This window comes from Branchiostoma floridae, chromosome 3, assembly GCF_000003815.2.
Source record: "Branchiostoma floridae strain S238N-H82 chromosome 3, Bfl_VNyyK, whole genome shotgun sequence".
In the NCBI taxonomy this organism is placed as follows: domain Eukaryota; kingdom Metazoa; phylum Chordata; class Leptocardii; order Amphioxiformes; family Branchiostomatidae; genus Branchiostoma; species Branchiostoma floridae.
The window spans coordinates 11357062-11377061 of NC_049981.1; the positions used below are offsets into that span (position 1 = coordinate 11357062).

Sequence of the window (20000 nt, forward strand, 5' to 3'; positions counted from 1 at the left end):
CAGAGTTGGGAAGGGGTGTGGGGTGCAGGGGGTGCCTGCCCCAAGGGGGTATAAGTTGATCGCCCCCCCCTTCCGTGCCCTCAGATGAAACATTCCAAACAACTGAAAACAAAACATTTGAAGCATGGGAGCATGCCTTGTTTTGAACTTGTTGAGACTATATATTATTTGATATACATCAGTCACATTGTTCCAAAATGTCTAACTTTCTTTAGTGCTTTAAAATTAAGGGGAAAAAATCATATCAGCCTTCTCTTGTTCAGATACAAGTCAATCTCTACAACTGGATAAAAAACAGAGATTTACTTTTTGAGACGTTTTGAGTGACATCCATCACTCTTCTTCAGCATCACTAGAATGAACTGGCAGAACAATTCAGCCTTCTCTTGATTCCATGAAGTACACCTTTATCTTATTCATTCTATTCCACCTTTAAACCTTGTTTCTGTAACCTACCAGGTGAGCCCAAACATGCCGCAGCCGAAGTTGGAGAGGTGGTCGTTCATGGCGTGGTACTTCCCGCCCCGGTTTTTGAAGTAGACGTTGACCTTGGTACACTCCAGGAATATGTCCGTGATGTCGTGTAGCCAGATCACCAGGACGCCAATGTTGTGATACCTGTCAATCAATGTCGATAACTCTTAATTTGAATCCATTACAGTTATCTAAATATATACAGCTAAAGTGCCAGCGATTTGAAATTTGCTCTATCCTCCCTGTAGAAAGAGTCTTCTCTGAAAACTTGTGGTATGCAATCTTTAAATCAATTTCCTACTACATGTACTGTATGCTGTTTTATGGGCAAAATTAGCCATGGGTTGTTACATCGCAGAAAAGATTTTAAGCCATACTAGCTGAAAAAAATCTTTTTACACAACTGCCAAGTGTTATGTTCAATGGGGTTTCTGTGACTATCACCTTCCTCAGGGAAATTCTGACTGGTTCACACTGCACTGCAGAATAGGTGTCGCTGCTTACAGATGTGGTCCCGAACATTAAGTATTTACGTGTATACATGATAGTTAATGCATTGTTTACAATGTAGTCCCAAACATTAACAGGTGTATCATAATGTATACATAAATGTTGTCAAGTAACAATGATAACAATGCAACAATTATTATCTACTTTTTGATAAGATTACACATTTTCAGTACAGACCAATCCTTGATGTGAATGATAGAGAACAATTCAATTTCACTGTCACTTTAAATTACAGTAATATGTTTAACTACTGACAGAAGGGACAAATGATATATCATAACTTGTAAATCACATGAGCTCGACGTTAAAAATACAAGGCTTAGAGATAATCAGATTTGCCTTAAACTAATACTACAAAGCTTCCAGCATCAGCAAATTATGTCTAGGATATGCGATATACAACATTCTAATGGGGTTGGGGATTTGAGTTGTATATGCAAGCATTCCAACTGTTCATGAAAGCATTTGTCTCATTGGCCAACAGCAGCCCTGACTCACCTGAAGATGTATGAGAAGCCAATGAGAGACAGGGTAAGAATGTGGTGGATGAGCATGACCACAGAGTCCTTGCGCCAGGCGTCCATGTAGAGCACTGCATAGATGGAGTGCAGATAGAAGCTACACTGCACCAGGTACAGGGCATAGATGTCCGTGGGTATGGACATCCCCTTGTGCCAACCTGTGGAACAACACGGAATATAAATATTCTAAGATTAGAAAGGCCACGTTTTGGTTGAAAATGTAAGATGTCTCCGACCAAGTAAGTTACCTTTTGTCAAGCTAGTCACATACGATACAATAGGATTAAAGAAGAAATTACAAGAAAAAATAAATAGATAAAAAAAAACTGATACAGACACACACAATGTACACACCAGAGCTGTCTCTAGCTTTACATTTTTTTGTTCCACTCATTGTTAGGGAGCCCATGCTGCTGACTTCGTTGCTAAAAATGTCTTTCTAAGCTTATGAAAATACATCATCAATTGTTTCATGTCATTTTTGGGACGGAGGGGGTAAATTTTCTTTTCATCAAATCAAGCTGATACAGAAGAACGGGTTCTGGAGACAGCACGCACGCACGCATGCATGCAACATACACACACTGGAGACAGCAAGCACGCATGCATGCAACACACACACACACACACACACACTGGAGACAGCACGCACGCATGCATGCAACACACACACACACACACTGGAGACAGCAGGCACGCACGCATGCAACACACACACACACACACACACACTGGAGACAGCACGCACGCATGCAACACACACACACACACACACTGGAGACAGCACGCACGCACGCACGCATGCAACACACACACACACACACACACACACACACACTGGAGACAGCAGGCACGCACGCATGCAACACACACACACACACACACACATGCACACACACACACACACACACACACACACACACACGTATCATTCTACATGTCCCTCACCTGTCCATACAGAAGCAGGGTCCTGGAAAAAGGTGTACCCCTTGCCGAGCAGCAGGTGGGATGTGTACAGCCAGGACATGGAGTAGAACAGCACCTTCCAGGCACTCTCAGGCATCTTCTCCTGCTCCTTCTTAGGGAGGTTGGCCCAGCGACCCCACGGCTGCACAAAACATCAACATGTCAGTTAAGCTAGCTTGTAGGTGGCGTGCCTAGTCCAGTGGTTAGCAGCCCTGTCTCTGGAACTAGGAGCTGCAAGTTCTATTCCGTCTGTGTCGCTCATTCAACATGTACTACCTGAAACGGTTGCAGTGCTTGAAGAAAAGAGCGAAGAAATTTCTCTTTCAAACCTTTAAATACTGTACATTTAAATTTTAAGACTGGCCGACAGCTGCCTACCCTGCGTCAGGGATCCCAGCAGCAGTATAATCTAACCATGGATAGTGAAGTGAAGTGAGTGACATACTGCATCTGTCTTCTCTGTCATGACCAGTGGAAGACTAGCTCTTCTGTAGGATAAACTGAATCGACATCGCTTTCCTTTTCCTTAGCTTTCTACACACACCTTCAATTGATTTGCTATACATGGTTTCAGCACCATCAGGGGTTATTCAGGAATATCTTACAAATGGAAGCACTGCTGTTTCCCCCTTTGATGGTTTGGGGTTTACCCTATGGCTTCTATGATTTGAACTCGCTTATAGCAGCCTGCCCAACATCCACTGGCCCTGGGAGGGGCCAGTTACAGCCCTGGAAAGCAGAGTTTGTGTTACACAGACTACTGTCAGATGGGTCACAGTTGAAGACTCTGGCCACATGTGACCTACATGTAACAGTATCAATGTGGTCAACTGTGAATTCCATGCTTGTCAAAGAATCTGCTTCCCATGGTCAGGGGGTGCATGGCTACAGCATGGGGTGGAGTGCCCTTTCTCTGTCAGAATTTAATATTTTTTTTTTGATAGATCATATATCAAAGTATATTCTGGGAGGAGATGACCACTACCGTGTGCAATATTGAAGAATGTTAAGACTTTAGAATCAATAGTGTAAATGTTGCGTTAGACTAAACATTTATATTCATTATCTACACATGTACATTATCATTTATTTATTCATTTATCTAGATGTTCATTATCTATTTGTATACATGTATGTACTAGGTAATTCATTTGCATAGACTTGTTTCTTTATACGTATAGTTGTAGTAGACCTTACAAAAGTCGCTGTGCTTATATTGTGGCAATAAAGATTTCATATAATTCTAATATTGGGTGAGAATCATAAGAGTATGTGTACAAAACAACATATTCTGTTATCACATATCTGTTAGAAATTGTCTGTTTGAAACTTGTGGCAAATTTAGATTTCTCACAGGGCAACCTACATGCATACAAATGTAATTCAATTGCCTCAAAGAAAACCAGGCTACATGTATAACTTATCCAAGAGGCTGGGTTGCCTTCTTGTTGGACACGCACCATGTGACCATGTATACACTGACTATAATTCCCTAATTGGCATTCAACTTTAGCTAGTTGGGGTGGGAAGCCACAAGATCTAATGGAAATACAGGAAATACGATCATGCCACAGAATGCCAGGCTAATTATATTAAACTGAACATAATGCCGCCATGGCCCAGAGAGCCATTGATTGCCTGTTGCATGATTAACACCAAGCACACAGACAATCACTGGGCTTTAATCTAATTAGGCTAGACATGTCAGTCATCTTATAGGGAGCAGGGGTTGCCTAGCAACAAAAGAGGTCACATCCTGGAGGACTGATTGGTTCTACAGATCAGGCTGATAAAACCAGGTCAGGAGTTGAAATACTGTAAATCGTGAAATTGTTCCAGAGATTTTACGTTTGCATGTTTTACGGTGACCCATTGACAGCAAAAAACTTTTGTTTTCTGCTGACTAAACAGTACTTACAGTTACTATACATTGTACAGTATGATGTATTAGAGGCACTTGTTGCGGTGAATACACAACACTCTAATTTCTAAATAAAAGCCATTTTGTAGTACCACCAGCATGTACCGCATTTTTCTTATCAAGGATACAGTCAAACCTGCCCGAGCGACCACCTCTTCTCAGCGACCACCTGGCCATTTCGACTGCTTTTTCTCGGTCCCGATTTTTTTCCCCATTGACGTCAGCATTAAGCGACCTTTTCTCAACGACCACCTGGCCAACGCGACCGCGACCGGCCCAAATTGGGACCAGGGTTGTAGCCAGCCTGAAATCATTTTCAGTCCCCTTGATTTTGAATTGGAATCCTATCGAGCACCGAAGGCATGGCATGACGTTGCGCATCATTTCTAGGGGGTCTGGGTCCCAGAAAAGTTTTTAATCAAGACCCTCTGAAACACTATTTCCTGCATTTTGAGGTGCAAATTTTGCTTGTAGACTAAGCTCTATTTGGGTTCAGGTTTTTTTTTATATCTTTACATATCAATTTTTGTCTGTCCCAGGGGACGGAATGGGGAAAACTTTTTTCAGTCCCCAGCTGCAAAATTCCTTCAAAGGACTGAATGACAGGTGCTGGCTACAACCCTGATTGGGACCCATAACAACCGTATCATTTTCAAAATTGAGGTTTTCATCGATTTTTTATGATAACTAGCGCGATTTTGTGCCGATATCGGCCAGTTTTTTGCGTCGAATTTTGACTACCATTACGATGCTATGTTAAGAATAAAGAGGGCAGCGGTCAATGGATGGGTCAATGGGACAGGCTACTGTAATATCGGAGGAAATTTCGTGGTAAAAAAATCCGAATTTAGTTGTTACAGAAGTTTTTTTAAAAATCTATATCATTATAAAGTGAACGAATGCTGAAACGTTTATAGCCTCATACCTTTTTCCGGAAGATCCGTGTGAGTGCATTTGTCCACCTGTACTGTACATTTACCCTTGGGTAATTTTGTACGCTATCGGGACGTACCAGGTATCAAATTTGAAAGGTGCACCGTAGTTATTTCAGATACGGCGATCAAGAACACAGCGACGCATAAAGGCTTGTATGCTAACTGACAGGATCAGAATTCCCTTACTGTCTAAAACGTTAGTGTACAAATATTGAGCTTTAAAACACTGTATCAAATAAAAGTTCGATAAAAGCTTGGGGTTAAATTTACAATTTACAGTGTGCGTATTGTATTTGACATTAAAGACCTCGCTTCTTTGTGTGCGTGCAGTGTGCTTGCTATTTGCCATTAAACACAACAAAAACCTTTTATAGTAAATTATACTTTGCATCGGGCATGTTTTGAGTCGATACTCTTCTCAGCGACCACCTGTCCAAATCGACCGCTTTTTCCCGGTCCCCCGGGTGGTCGTCTTGGGCAGGTTTGACTGTAGTTCAGGCTTGGAGCTGTGCAGGTATTTCTGAGGCATTCATCTCAAGTTGTGAAAACAGATGCTATTTGGCCTAATTAGATTTTAGACCGAATTCTCTTAGAGAATACACTCAGAGTAATACAGGAACTTAGACCTCAAGTTGACTAATACTAGGAATATGTTTCTATGACAACGAGAACTCATTACTTATCCCTTGGACGATGCTACAGCCCCAAGCTTAAACCAATAATGTCTGAGTTAATGCCATATTTCTCAGAGCTTTCACCTATTTTAAGTATTTATTTTTTCTCTAGACCATTACCTTACAAAATTACATGTAACAGGCTTCAGGATATTCTATTTCCTGCTTTTGAGCCCGAGTGTCACAAACAATCCTGTTACTGAAGTGCATTTTGTACATGGCACTCAACGCTTTTTGAAGTGTTATAACATTACACTCTTATAGTTATCCACTCCCAGCAACTTGTGACTTCACCTACATTTGCAGGTTACTGAGTAGATTTGGTGTCTGTAGTCAGTATGATTCAAGAATGTCTTCCTCTACAACTACAAGATTAGAATATTACATGAAGCTGTAGTTATGAATGGGGCTGTTAGGGGGCGCTCCAAAGAGCCATCCTGAAGGAATTGTACTGTCACATGTGAGAACGTGCATATCTTATCAGATGTACACAACTCAGAACACATGCTGGACTTTGAGTTGGACTTTTAACTGACCAGATCTACATGTGCATTCTTGAGCTTTGCCCTCAGGTCAAACTTAGAGATTGTAAAATGTCACTAATTCAATAATTGTAAGGCAGTCTGCAATGAACCATGAGACCACCCCTCCCACATTAATTATGATATGTCCCATTACATAAAGGTCAACTGCTGACCTTCAAGTTATCAAAAATTCAGTTGTTTTCAGTTTGCAGCTCACAAATTCCGTAACATGGTAAAATTCAAGAACTTTCAGCATCTCCAAATTTTTTTATTTTAATGATTTGACCTGCGTGGTGAGACATCCTGTGAAATACTGTAAATGTAAAAATGTTTGCGGCAATTTTACGTTCATGGTTATCGCTGTGATCGCTTCACCTTGAACTCAAATGAACCGTGAAAATGTTTGTTCTGTCTTCTCTTTGCCTATAACAACTTCATGTATGTACTGTAGAGTGTTGGAGGCACCTGTTATGGTGAACTTGAAGGCACAAAAAATACTAACAAAGCACAAATTGGACACAAACCCAATATTTGAACATTGAATACATGACTGGGTGATTTCTATTCTAACTTGCTGCCCTGCCCATAAAGGTTCCATTACTGACTACAGTATGTGACTTAAGTGCTAGCATGACTCAAAACCACAGCGAAACACCCCATTTTCTTCCTACCATGAAATGCATCCCTACGAACTTAAATGCATTTAACAGTACCTGCAGAGCTACATGTATCACCAGGACCCATCCCTCTATCCTGGGACAGAAATTTGCTTGTTGGGGACGGACAAAAATATCATATAGCAATCAGAACATCAAACGATGAAATTGATACAAATGTATTTTCATAGAATCATAAGCTCAAAATGATAGACCTAACAATGAAAATTAACAACATAAGTGGGACAAATCAGAAATTAAAGCTGAAGACAGCACTCGGTACTTGTGAACTTAAAAGCATTGGAAAGATTTGAAAATCTACAGTAGTTGGTGTCAGAAGCCACTGATCATGAGGTTAGACAAACAACACTGATCCACCCCATACACCATGGCATGAACTGGTACTGGGTACAAAGTCTGTACCTGGTCAACCCTAGCACACAGACCCTCAGGCACAAGGGCAAGGGTTATCTAGTGGTCACAAGGCCAGTGAAAACACACATGCTGAACAAGGAATTTTCTTCATCTACATACACATGACATATTTTGTATATGCAGCACAGTTAAACCTGTACAACTCCTGACAACATGACTGACATACAGTCAAACCTGTACTTGTGATAATATCTACATGTTATATATAAGGACCCCCCATTCATATACAGTAAAACCTAAGTACTAAGTTGAAGTACAGGCAAAAACCTGTATGCTTTAGCAAAACAAAACTTCCAGGAATCCTACGTACTGACACTATTTTTTTCTGGAACATTCATCAAAAACATTACATTGTTTTCCTTGTGCTAAGCACAGTCCTACACACAACATGCTGACACATCAGAACAGACAGGAAACCAATGTCATGTCAAGGACACCATCAGCATTTTTTCATTAGTCACTACTCTGGGTTAGGATTACGCTAGTAAGGCTTCAATGATTTGTCTATGCCATAACAATTTAGGCCAAGGACTACATATGCATGTACTGTATACATAAGTCTTAATGCTTGGCTTTAAAAATAGTGCTATATACACCTGTACACCAGACCAGAGCTGCACTTGTAAAAATATGTTAGGCTCAGGTTAAAAATAAAACAGTTCCGGACTAACAAATAACTTGCTCTCGCTTATAATAAATATTCCCCTTCGATTCCTTACTTGATAGTAAACCATTTAAATCTTCCATAGATCATGAAAATTATGCTGGTGAAAGTTAATTGTTGTTTTTGTGTTTTTATTGATCTTTGGGTTGGCAATGTCTAGGATTCCAGCAATGTTTAGGATTAGGCACGATCTAGACACAGTTTTTCCCGATATCGGCGAGCATACAACCTCTCGCCGACAGCTTTTTTCAGCGTCTAGATGGAACTGCAATATCGCCATAAAGATATCGGGAAAATTTCTCCAGAAAGGTCCAGACCATTCGCCCGATAGCTTAGCAGGGATCCCCGATAGCTTAGCAGGGGTCCCCGATAGCTTAGCAGGGGTCCCCGACAGCTTTCGCGCGTGTGTAGATGTGTCCCGACTTCGGGAGGGCTCATTAGCATATAATGCGGGCTCATTAGGCTATATAGCTGTTTATGAATGCAAGCGCCACGGGTGTCCCGCAGCCAACGTTCTAGATCCCTCACGACATCTCCACAGATATCGGCAAAAACTGTGTATAGATAAGATTGTCCCTTAGCCCCAGCTTGGACATGTTGTAAGAAACTAAGAAATTCGTCATTTCGAATAGTGACATAAAGCCAGCAGTCCTGTGTATATTGTGTATTGTAGTTTAAGCCTAACTAAGCTTCAAGTCCTTTCACGTTAAAGAACCCAACACACTTATCAAGATTAGGAGATGACCTGGTATATTTGGCTAAACATCCAAGCATTAGCGAAGCCACATTGCACTTATAGGGAACGAAAAAAACATCACGCTCTGTCCTCAGTCTGAGGTTTGTCCGCTTACATGAGATGTTTAGAAATACTGGCAGGTAAAACTAACTAAAGATGTTTCTTGTCTCAGAGTGTTGAGCGTACTCCAGACCGCTATTCTAACTGACACCCAATAAGGAATCCGAAATACTTCACATAGCAAACTTCCTCTGACCTCCCTTTGACACGACAGTTGCACAAATGAATTCAATACAAAAGCTCACATTAAACAACACACTACAGCTGTTTAAAACCAGTGTTGTAGCCTTTAGTAGATGGGTATGGGTAGATTGCTTGCTTTACATTTCAGAGGTTATAGGTTCAACTCCCAATGCTTCTATCTATGTTTCTAAATTAAAGACCTGCAAATCTTTTTGATTGCAGAGAAAATATTTCACATGTTATTGTACATAGAAATTGAACACAAACATTTAGATATCAGCCAAATATGTGGAGTAAAACAAAATGACTTCCTCTCTGAGGAATGCTGAAGTGACGGATTGGTCCCTAGGAGCAGGAAGCTGCTATCATATGGTGTCATGGCTACAATTTTGCACCATTATCAAAATGCGAAAAAAATATTTCACGAGTTAATACTACATGTTGGTATATGTAAACCGGACCCGTCTTTTACAATCACTGACATATGCAGGATTAACAAATTGACTTCCTGTCTGAAGAATGCTGAAGTGACCGATCGGTCCCCATACATTTTTGTACCATTATCGAGATGAGAATAAAATTTCATACGTTGCTACATATTGGCAAATGTAGACTGGTCCCAGTCTAAACAAACCGACTTCCCCTCTGGGAAATGCTGAGATGACTGATTGGGCCCTGAGAGCAGGAAGTTGCTATCACATTGTGTCATGGCTACATTTTTGTATCATTATCAAGATGCACCTGTCCTTACATGATAAAAACCTCCCATAGAAAATCATCGACCCAAACTGGGTTGTCTACACACGACAACTGGGTCTGCAGCTAATCAGTACAGACAACAATGTCCAGAGACGTCAGATCAAATCTGTCTCACAAAATAGCACATTCAGTTACTGTAACACTACTAACAGCATCCATGCAAAAAATGGTAGTTCTGCTGTAGTACCAAGGATAGCTGCAAGGAGGCCCAAACCTGACTTTGACCTGTCTTCCCAAGACCTACGCCAAAAATAATATCTCCATTTATCAAATTTTGTCCCACACATCTGTTCAAGGTGCACCTATGGAGTGGCTGAAAACTGGAGAGGGTTACACGCACTTCACACACGCCTTGTGAACACAACAACGGTACTGAAACAAAACCTGCGCTTTATAGTTCCAGTGGCACCTGAAACTGGCACACTCTTACCGGGTCAAAACACAAACTTAAAGCCTTTGGGCTGGACAATCCTGTATAGGTGCTTGAGACATTCCGAGAATGTTATTTCTGTGCATGTGCCACTCCCCACTCCTTCACAACTTTCCTGTGGAACCCATGTTGAGAGGTGCTTGGTACCTAATCCTGTAACCTACATTCAGCTAATACAACCAGGGCTGAGTAGCTAAAAAAAGATAGAGATACAGTTACTACTACTAACTAGATACCGTCGTTTAGGTACACATTACTTGGTTAGGTACAGAGGTTTAGGTACAAACATGTCATGTCCCCTATCTAACTTAAAGTTCACAATTGTTTAACACTTTTTAAAGGCTATTAATCACTCTATTGGACAAGGTGAAGGTGTAAATCTAGTGCTACACATACAACATTATATGCATTTTACATACATGATGTAGCTTTACTACACATCTCTACATCTGTACAGGTAAGAAAAACACAGGTTTGATTGTTTATGTTTCTGAACATCTGAATGATGTAATGTAAAGGAAAAAACATGTATATCACAGTAGAAAGAATTCTTTTCTCATTCATCATTGGCCTCTCTTTGTTTTCCGACATTTGTTTACGATTCACTGTCTGTTACACCTGTCCATCTTATCATCATAACAAAGGAAGCCCAGAGGCTGTTTTCGGAAGTGTAATTGCTGTTTTCCTGTCTATTTCTGTCCTTGTTTACAGTTTGCTGTAAATACCTGTAGGTTTGTAGGGATTTCATTTTGTGGTAGGGAGGAAATGGAGTGTTTGCTGTAAGTGTAACAGTTAGAACATGGGACGAGGCCTGCTTTGGGCCAATAGGGTCGCTCCGCCCATAGGGGTTTTAACCCCCGAGTTCTGAACATGGCCACTAGCCCGAAGATTCTCTTCTTTTTTTTCTCAAGATGAATCAGGCACAATATATATTCAGGATATAATTGCATTATGACCTGAGTTAGAGTCTCTATCTTACTCTGAGTGAGAATGAGAGATTGTGTCTCTGCCACATGGTGCTTTCATCCTGTCTAATAACCTGGGCAATTGAGTGAGCTGACCAGTGGTGAAAAGAAAGTGTGGTACTATGAAAAATGTGTGGTTCTATTTTATGCAAATAAGTTCATAGTACCAGACTTTTTTTCATAGCACCACACCTTTTTCATAGTACCACACTTTTCTGCACTATGGGGATATAAACACAGTAATTGAACTGAAGGGCTCTGATTGGATGAGGGGTAGTGGCCATGTTCTAAGTGTTTTTAGTGTGCAATTGCGAATGAAACACAGAACAAGCAATTTCGCAGTGGCTTTCAGTTCGGGTGAACTATGACTTAGTATGAGGTTACTGAAAAAACATTTAACCACTGTGAAAATTTGTTACATTTACGGTACATTATGCCAAAAAGTTTACACCTCTGTGTACATATTCTTACATTTGGAAGGAAGCTTGATTTTAAAATGCTATAACAATATAGGGCACAATTCATTAAACTGTTAGTACTGAAAATATACCTTAGTAAGAAACCTACAACAGAGTCACAAAGAAATATATAACTAGACAGGAAATAATTTCTCAGAAAAGCATAAATTGTTCCCTGTAGTCTTAAAAAAAATTATGTCAACCTACCCGCACACAATTCTATACCATTAGGCTAACCCTGTATCGTAGTATTGTGCGCGAGTAAAAAACATAACAACCTATATTTGCTTGTTTTTTTGGCCAGTCTTAAGATATATTATATCATTAGACTTCCCTATAGCATTGTGGGCGAGTAATAAAGAACATTGGTCTTACTTACAAAAAAAGCTAATATCTAAGATTCTAACCCAGGCTCTGATTGTCAATAACTACAGAAGAGGAAAGAAGAAGGACACCACAATAATGCTTTAGGTGCACAGATACAGTAATACAAACATATACTTATAGGCAACCTTTTAAGGTTAAAACTTATATCTGAACTCAACCTTGTCCTTCACCTTAAGGTTATGTTCTGGTATACAATCCATGTTGCAACAACAGGTCGTTGCTTAGCAACACTAGTAATTCCCTTTCAAAGATCCTTGAATGGTCGATAGAGATCAATATTATAAGAGGTTTTTGTACTGAGCAAACATGACTGCAAGAGTTGGGGAGGGGAGAATATGTATGTCTCTACTATACTAGTCTACAGTACAGGACATAAATATCTGCACCACTTACTCATGATGCCTGTACCTGTAGCATAGAGTACCTGTTTGCATGCCTGTACAATTCTGTACGTGTAGAGTACTTGTGCTCATGCCTGTACCTGTACATGTAGAGCACATGTGCTCAAGCCTGTACCTGCTGTGTATGTAGTGTACCTGAGCTCATGCCTGTATATGTAGTGTACCGGAGTACATGTAGTGTACCTGTATGTGCTCACGCCTGTACCTGTACATGTAGAGCACCTGTACATGTAGAGCACCTGTGCTCATGCCTGTACGTGTACATGTAGAGCACCTGAGCTCATGCCTGTACCTGTACATGTAGAGCACCTGTGCTCATGCCTGTACGTGTACATGTAGAGCACCTGAGCTCATGCCTGTACCTGTACATGTAGAGCACCTGAGCTCATGCCTGTACCTGTACATGTAGAGCACCTCAGCTCATGCCTGTACCTGTACATGTAGAGAACCTGAGCTCATGCATGTTCATGTAGAGTACGTACCTGTGCTCATGCCTGTACCTGTACATGTAGAGTACCTGAGCTCATGCCTGTAGTTTAAGTGTAGAGCACTTGTTCTCATGCCTGTCGTGTACTTCCAAGTATCTGTGCTCATGCCTGTACCTGTTAATGTTATGTAGTACACCTACATGTGCCCAGACCTAAATATTTGCAATGGTTTTAAGTCTGCAGTGAAGAGGTTACTGCAAATACCCTCAGGACATAAAACCACCGTGATATGTCCACAATTTGCAGTTTATGTATAACATACATATACACGTACACACAGAGTAATACTAATATAGGTACAAGACATTTTACTTTTCTGCACTACCTGACTGTTCAGTTCCCAAAAAAATCAGTCCTGAAGATCTAAATATATCTATATATCATATGAGTTCCTTCAGGATAGTGACACAAATATATCAATAGCCAACCTTGTCCTGAGTAGGGTCATGCTCCTATAAGCAGTGCAAATCTCCCATGACAAGTTTGAAAAACTGCTTAGGGCCAAACCAAATTAATCTATTTGTTCTAACAATTGAAAAAAATTATGTTGAAGCAGAAGACCAACTGATCATATGAGGAAAGGCTCAGGGTCCGAGGAGAAAGTTTTTTCATGGAATGTGTATGTATAATGTAGTAACACAATTTTTTCTCTCACTTGTCTCAGCCCTTTTTGACCTCTTGTTATCCTTTTTTGAAAATAAAGGGCGGCCATTTGAAAAAGCTTTCACTTTTTCAGCCATCCTTGTACAGTTATATTCGTTATCTTTTATTTTCTGCATTCATTGCTTTCTCAGGCAAATGAACAATGCACAAATAAACAAAATGGCAGTGAACTCAATGAAATGCATTGTTGGACCATAGGTGAGAAAACCAATCCGAGCGACCACGCCTTACATGCAACATGTACCCTGAATAAGGTAGGGTTTCAAATGTACTCTCCAAGCAGATGTTAGGCTATCGCTGTTTTTTTAAAAACATTTTTAGGCATTTCTATCAGGCTTTCTATTTTGTACATCAGGAAAACAGTACAACGGTAGAAAGTCAGATACAAACGCCTAAAAAAAAAAAACGCAAAAAAAAACAGCTGGAGCCTAACCTCTGCTTGGAGAATATTTCAAATGTAAATATACCAAATCTAACAGTCTTTCTGTTTTTCTTGGGTTTTGGCATTTCTATGCAAATTCAAACCTTCCTTTAAAATGCAAACCTTCCTTTACACATGAGTTTCTCCTTTTGAGGCATACTGAGCCATCCTCCTTTTGAGCCAGTGCAATTTTCCAATCTTTTAATAAAACATATCAATCCCTGGATTTTTTTTCTGCTCGGGAACGGGCAAGGTTGAAAACGGGAGTATTAATCTATTTTTTCTCTTCAACGTTCAATAATAAGGTGGAAATGTTTTCATTTGTCACCTATTTTTTAGGCAATTCCAACGCGCTTGCCATGCAAATATGCCCTCCCCTTTAATTTCTATCTCCCACACATGAAATCAAATTCACTGCTTATTCATCAAAATCAAATAAATAACTGGTGTCAATATTCGCTTCCACCCGATATTGTCATCAGATAATACATGAAGAATATCATCTGTGGCTCCCACATGGGTTGTTGTAATTTCATCAAATTGGAAATGATAATATTCAAAAGTAGAAACATATCTTGCTGGTACAATGACTACCACATCTGAAGAAGGGACTCCCATTTTACACATGTAATGTTATACAAGTGTGAATACACTAAATGGTAAGGGAAACACACCCTTTAAATACATGTACTGTTGCACTTTTCGAGTCCTCTCTCTTATAATTCCGCCTAGGTGCAATGTATAAATAATTCAGTAGAGCTAACCCACGGGACAAGGGTGGATTCCAAATGATTTTTAAAACCATTTGAACCATTCACATTTACAACTTTGTAACAGTAGCACAGGATAATGATAAAAAGGTCTGGGACTTTTAAATGGCCCTTTAAAATTTTTAAACATCAAAATATGTCATAAATTTTATATTTCAGTTATGCATTATGATGTTATCATCAAGCTGGGGTGTCTGAGAATTGAGAATAAACACACACTAACATGGGTGCTGTCTATGTGTAATTTAGCATTACCGAATTATGCATTCGTGATATTATCAAGTCTAATTATGCAGTCTGTGGCATCTTCATGGTACCGTAAATTATGACACATGTGCGTGAATAGTGAATTTGGTGATGCCATGCTTTTGTTATGCACCATATATTTTTCAAGGTCTCAAATACTATGACTATGAAAAATGATTTTACATTACTGAGAATAAAGTCTACTACACAAAATCACTGACATGTCATTTTTTCAAATTACAACAAAGGTCACAGATCATGTAACCTTTGTTTGTTGTGTTTCTTTCTATATATGCAGACCAAAGTACGAACCAATATTCCACGTTATCAAGTAATGGTGGACTTTGACATTTGGCTGCCCGCGTGATCGCCAGATTTAATCAATACGCATCACTATAGACGTCAACGGAACATGACATCTGTCCTGCCTTTCTATTGGCTACAAACATAAACGAGAAATATACTACGCTGTAAAAAATCTTGTCTTGAAAATAATCATGTGTTAGAATAAACTATATACATAATGTACATAGCATATCTGGATGGGCTAATAATCAATAATTATATTTAGAAACGTTATCAAAATTATGGAGAATATCAAAATGTTGACAAACATAATGACTTTTAAAAGAATCTTCTTTTTTAGTTCTATTTTTTACATGTTACACTGTATATATATTTTTCAAATTACACAAAGAAATTGTCTTTGTTTGATTGGAACCTGTGATACTGGTGATTATGTACATATCACCCGGGTATTTATGTAAAATAATCCCCAGGGGAGGGCATTATGTTTTTCTACGTGTGTTTTTTCACGGTGATTTTCATGCCGAACAAAAGGCACTTTCACCTGATCAAGGAAATCCCCTGCTAGAAAAAACACTTTGTGTATTTACAAAGCTTTTCAAACTCCTGTCCGACAGGGCGGAAACAGGTGCAGTTCAAATAAGAATTCTGACTTTTTTCTACAACAAAACAGAAGCGAACATGTTAGGAATATAACGGCGGTTTTAGTGACTCGCGGGCGGTGGAAAATGTAACTTGTCTGCCCGTCCCTGAGGGATGTTACGCTCTACCGGAAAAAAACAGGATGTCGTCTTGACACGAACATGGGCGCCTCTCCAACGGTACCCCTGTACACAAGCTCTATGTCTTACCTAGAAGAACTGTACGCTAGAAGGAACATGTCGGAATGTTTGTATATTACTACTGCGTTGAAACATGGTGAACGTACCTTGAACCCGTAGTTTGTGGCGACATAGCGAACCACGGTCCACGCCGCTGCGAACAGAACAAGCAGCGCTAGATCCACCTTGGTGACGAAGCCGTACTCGAAGACGTCTTTGATGGAGTCTTGTAGCGTGGCTGCTCCTTCGTAATCTCTCAGGTAGCCTGTGATGGCCGTGTAGACTGAGCGTGCCATGTCCAGGTAAGCCGGCATGGCCCTGTGTTCTCCTACCGCCGCCATCTTGCTTCCTGCTAGGATGAAGTCATCAGTCGATGACGTCATCACCATACGTCACCTGGACTGAGTCAAGGCTGAGTAACACACTGTACACAGGGATCACATGTCTTTCTTTCTTGCTTACTGTTTGTTTTTTGTTTTCTTGGTTCTAGCTTTCTCTTCCTTCTTATTGTGCTCATTACAAATGTAGTTGTTGGCGTTGTGTGTGGCGTAACTGGTAGAGTGTTGGACTAGGAACCGAGAGGCCCCAAGTTCGATACCCGCCGTGCCCCCGACGTTGTGCCCTTGGGAAAGGCACTTTACACGACCTTCCTCACTTCACCCAGGTGTAAAAATTGGGTGCCTTAAGCTTCTGTGTGGACTTTATATGTACTCCCTGTATATACTCTAATGCACTCTCTCCGAAAGCCAATATAAAACACACACAAAAAAAAAACACACCAAAAAAAAAAAAAAAAAAAAACAAGCAAAAAAATGTAGATTAGCTCTTTGCATCAGGATTTATTTGTAGTCTCCAACCAGACATGTCACCTGGATGAAAAAAAAGAAGACTTTGGCCAAATAGGGACAAGTAAGTGGCCATGAGATTTCAGTAAATCTTTTGTGGTCTATCCAGTTCACTCCTACTACACTTTTATTCCTATACTTGGCTTAAGTTTCCTATTACTATTCGGCTAGGCGGGAGTCTTGTAGAGAGTACTACTACTACTAGCGACTAAATTTCTTTGGGCGCTCTTTCTTTCTTTCTCCCTCCATTCCTTATTTCCATCCTCATTTCAATCCTTTCGGCTTTTTCCCTTCAGCGTCTCTCTCTTTGAGTCTTTTCTCCTACTTTCTTTCTCTTTTCCGTTCTGGTGTCTGTTCTGTGTTCATCTTTTTCCAGTTCTACGTGTCCAGTCCCATGTTAACCATCCCCAACCCCAGTATGCGTTGTTCCATGTCGAAATCTATCACGGACAGACCAAGGGAAAGATCAAAGATCAGCAAACAAACAACAGACCACACTGGTGTATACGTATACAGATAAGATTATCATCAGCAAACATATCTAATTATTTATTTATATATTTATTTATCTACATATACGGGGTTGCTTCAGAAAGTATTGCCTTTGTTTATTCGCCTTCCAAAAGACAGAGAATAGAACTATGCAGCAATATCAAATGACTGAACCTTCTGCCCTGCTCCTATCAAGTTAAAAATCAACTGCCCACGCACATGATAGCACGTGATATGTGTGTTGCAGTTTTGATTATATCTGCTAGAGGTCACTGTGAGGCGGTCAATGAAGGGTGCCGGCGCCGTTGCTCAGCTCAACTTGCCGGACTATATTGTTTTGGGTTGACCGCAGTAGGAAAGACTCTATCCTTGTTGAATAAGTGAATACTAGTAATAACCTTACTATATCTCGAGGATTTTTACACCCCCATCAGATAGTAAAAAGGCCCGATGAGCTGTTTTTAGCCTACAGAACCAATCGTCTATCTGCAAACTAGCCGTAATACTATTATAGAATTTTCTTGCACATATGTTTGATAACAGTGGACAGAATAGGTTAGCATTTGAGGGTAAGTTTGTAAGGCTTGAAGTTTTAATTCTTGAGATAATGATACATTTTCCTCCCCTCTCCCATTTATCACTGGGAAATATTGTACCTGTAAGTCACCCCTATGACTTACACTGAACGAAAAACAAAAGCATCGCTTCTGCTTGAACTTTTGCAGTGATGTATTCAATTGAATTTCGCGACATTGCCTTCATTATAGGTATCAACTGTGATCGGCTTTCAGAAAGAATTGAAGACGACGACGTTCTTGCCTGCCCAGGAAGTGACTGATGTTGTACAGAATAAGTTCACTGGGTCATTCACACGTCACGAAACACGAGCTCATCAGACCTTCTATAGCTGTCTGTCACGTTTGTGGTACCAACTCTTCACAGATAGTGGACTGCGAGAGACAGTGTTGTCAAAATTCTGTGACCCTCGAAGATTTACGGTAAGGCTGTGCATCGAAATATCTTTTCCTTGTGAATGAGCTTTCAGCAACGCTTTCATGAGCTCCTTGGTATAGACACTAGACGTCATATCAAAGAACTCTGAAGTACCATTTCTTTTGGCAATTTGGTGAAATGTAAGCATGTTTCAGGTTATCTCAGGTTGATGGTATAGTATATGGTTTATGAAATATAATTGACTTTTGTCGTTATTAGATCCATCTCCCTGTCAGCTGTTTATTTGTAAACCTGGGTCAGGGGGTCAAAAGTGCACGCGTCCTGCTGACTAGTCGTATAATTAGTTACTAGGGACCATTGCAAAATAGACTACCTCCTGAACGCACGTTCTTGTCACCAGAACGCCTGAAAGGTGAAGTATGATGGCGTTTTTGTCTATAGCTACAGTGATTAGACCAACAGTGTAGGTGTTACAGCCATGATAGCTTATTGTTACAGCCATGGTGGATAGGGCACCATAGCATTACAGATATGATAGATGACATATTGTATACAGAACAGGTGTTGATGTACCTTATTAAACCAGGATCCCGCCATATTTAGATATTAGTCATGTGACCAAACCATTAAGGAAGTTGTTTAGACACAGTAACCAATAGTAGACTAGCTCAGGTGTGAGCAGTTAGTTGGAGCCATATTTGAACTGCACAGACGCGGATCAGGCTCTTAGAGTAGAGTAGAGTAGAGTTGTTTCAGCACGGTAGGAGTATCAACTCCAGTTTGGCCTGCTCTTCAATTCAGGGTACTGACATTGTCGGTCTTAGGGGATGGTCCAGTGCCTTATAGTTGTATACGACAGGGTGGTCTTTCATGTGTTTGTCAAATCTTGTTTTAAAACCGTCCACAGTTGGTGCCATCACTACTTCCTCTGGGAGACTGTTCCACCAGCTGACGACCCGATTCGTAAAGGAGTATAGCCGTGTATTTGTTTTCGCCAAGGATCTTTTTAATTTCAACTGGTGACCTCTCGTTCTTGTTTCTACAGACACGTGGACTAAACATGGAGTGTCATGTAGTCCTTTCTTGGGGTTAGTACTATAGTAGACACACATTGTACATGTAGTATAGCCGTATTACTGTAATTACCTGTAACTGTAAGTCCTGTAAAGAGGCCATTGAGAATATACTTGTGTATTCCATTGTATAGCCTTGGATAGTAACGCAAGTGGCCCTACTCCCGACTCACTTAGTATGTCCCACACGAACGTATTGTTGTTTTGTAAAGATGCATTTGGCATTAAACCCTTGTGACCTGAGCTTCATATTATCTTGTAC

At 40.3% G+C, this 20000-nt stretch overlaps 2 protein-coding genes across 2 annotated transcripts in view; one reads left to right on the plus strand and one right to left on the minus strand.

The window, feature by feature from the left end:
- Positions 1-16751, minus strand: part of LOC118411284 (ceramide synthase 1-like) — a 23720-nt gene extending 6969 nt beyond the window's left edge. Inside the window, exons 1-4 of the mRNA XM_035813462.1 lie at positions 16482-16751; positions 2454-2613; positions 1483-1663; positions 457-618 (exon numbers count right to left, since the gene is read on the minus strand). Coding sequence (XP_035669355.1) covers positions 457-618; positions 1483-1663; positions 2454-2613; positions 16482-16715 — 737 coding nt within the window. The 5' untranslated portion in view covers positions 16716-16751. The remainder of the gene's footprint in view (positions 1-456; positions 619-1482; positions 1664-2453; positions 2614-16481) is intronic.
- A 2615-nt stretch (positions 16752-19366) lies between these two features.
- The window catches only part of LOC118411681 (retinol dehydrogenase 16-like), a 5229-nt gene continuing 4595 nt past the window's right edge, over positions 19367-20000 (plus strand). The window contains exons 1-2 of the mRNA XM_035814159.1: positions 19367-19467; positions 19711-19753. Of these exons, the coding sequence (XP_035670052.1) occupies positions 19726-19753 (28 nt within the window). The 5' untranslated portion in view covers positions 19367-19467; positions 19711-19725. The remainder of the gene's footprint in view (positions 19468-19710; positions 19754-20000) is intronic.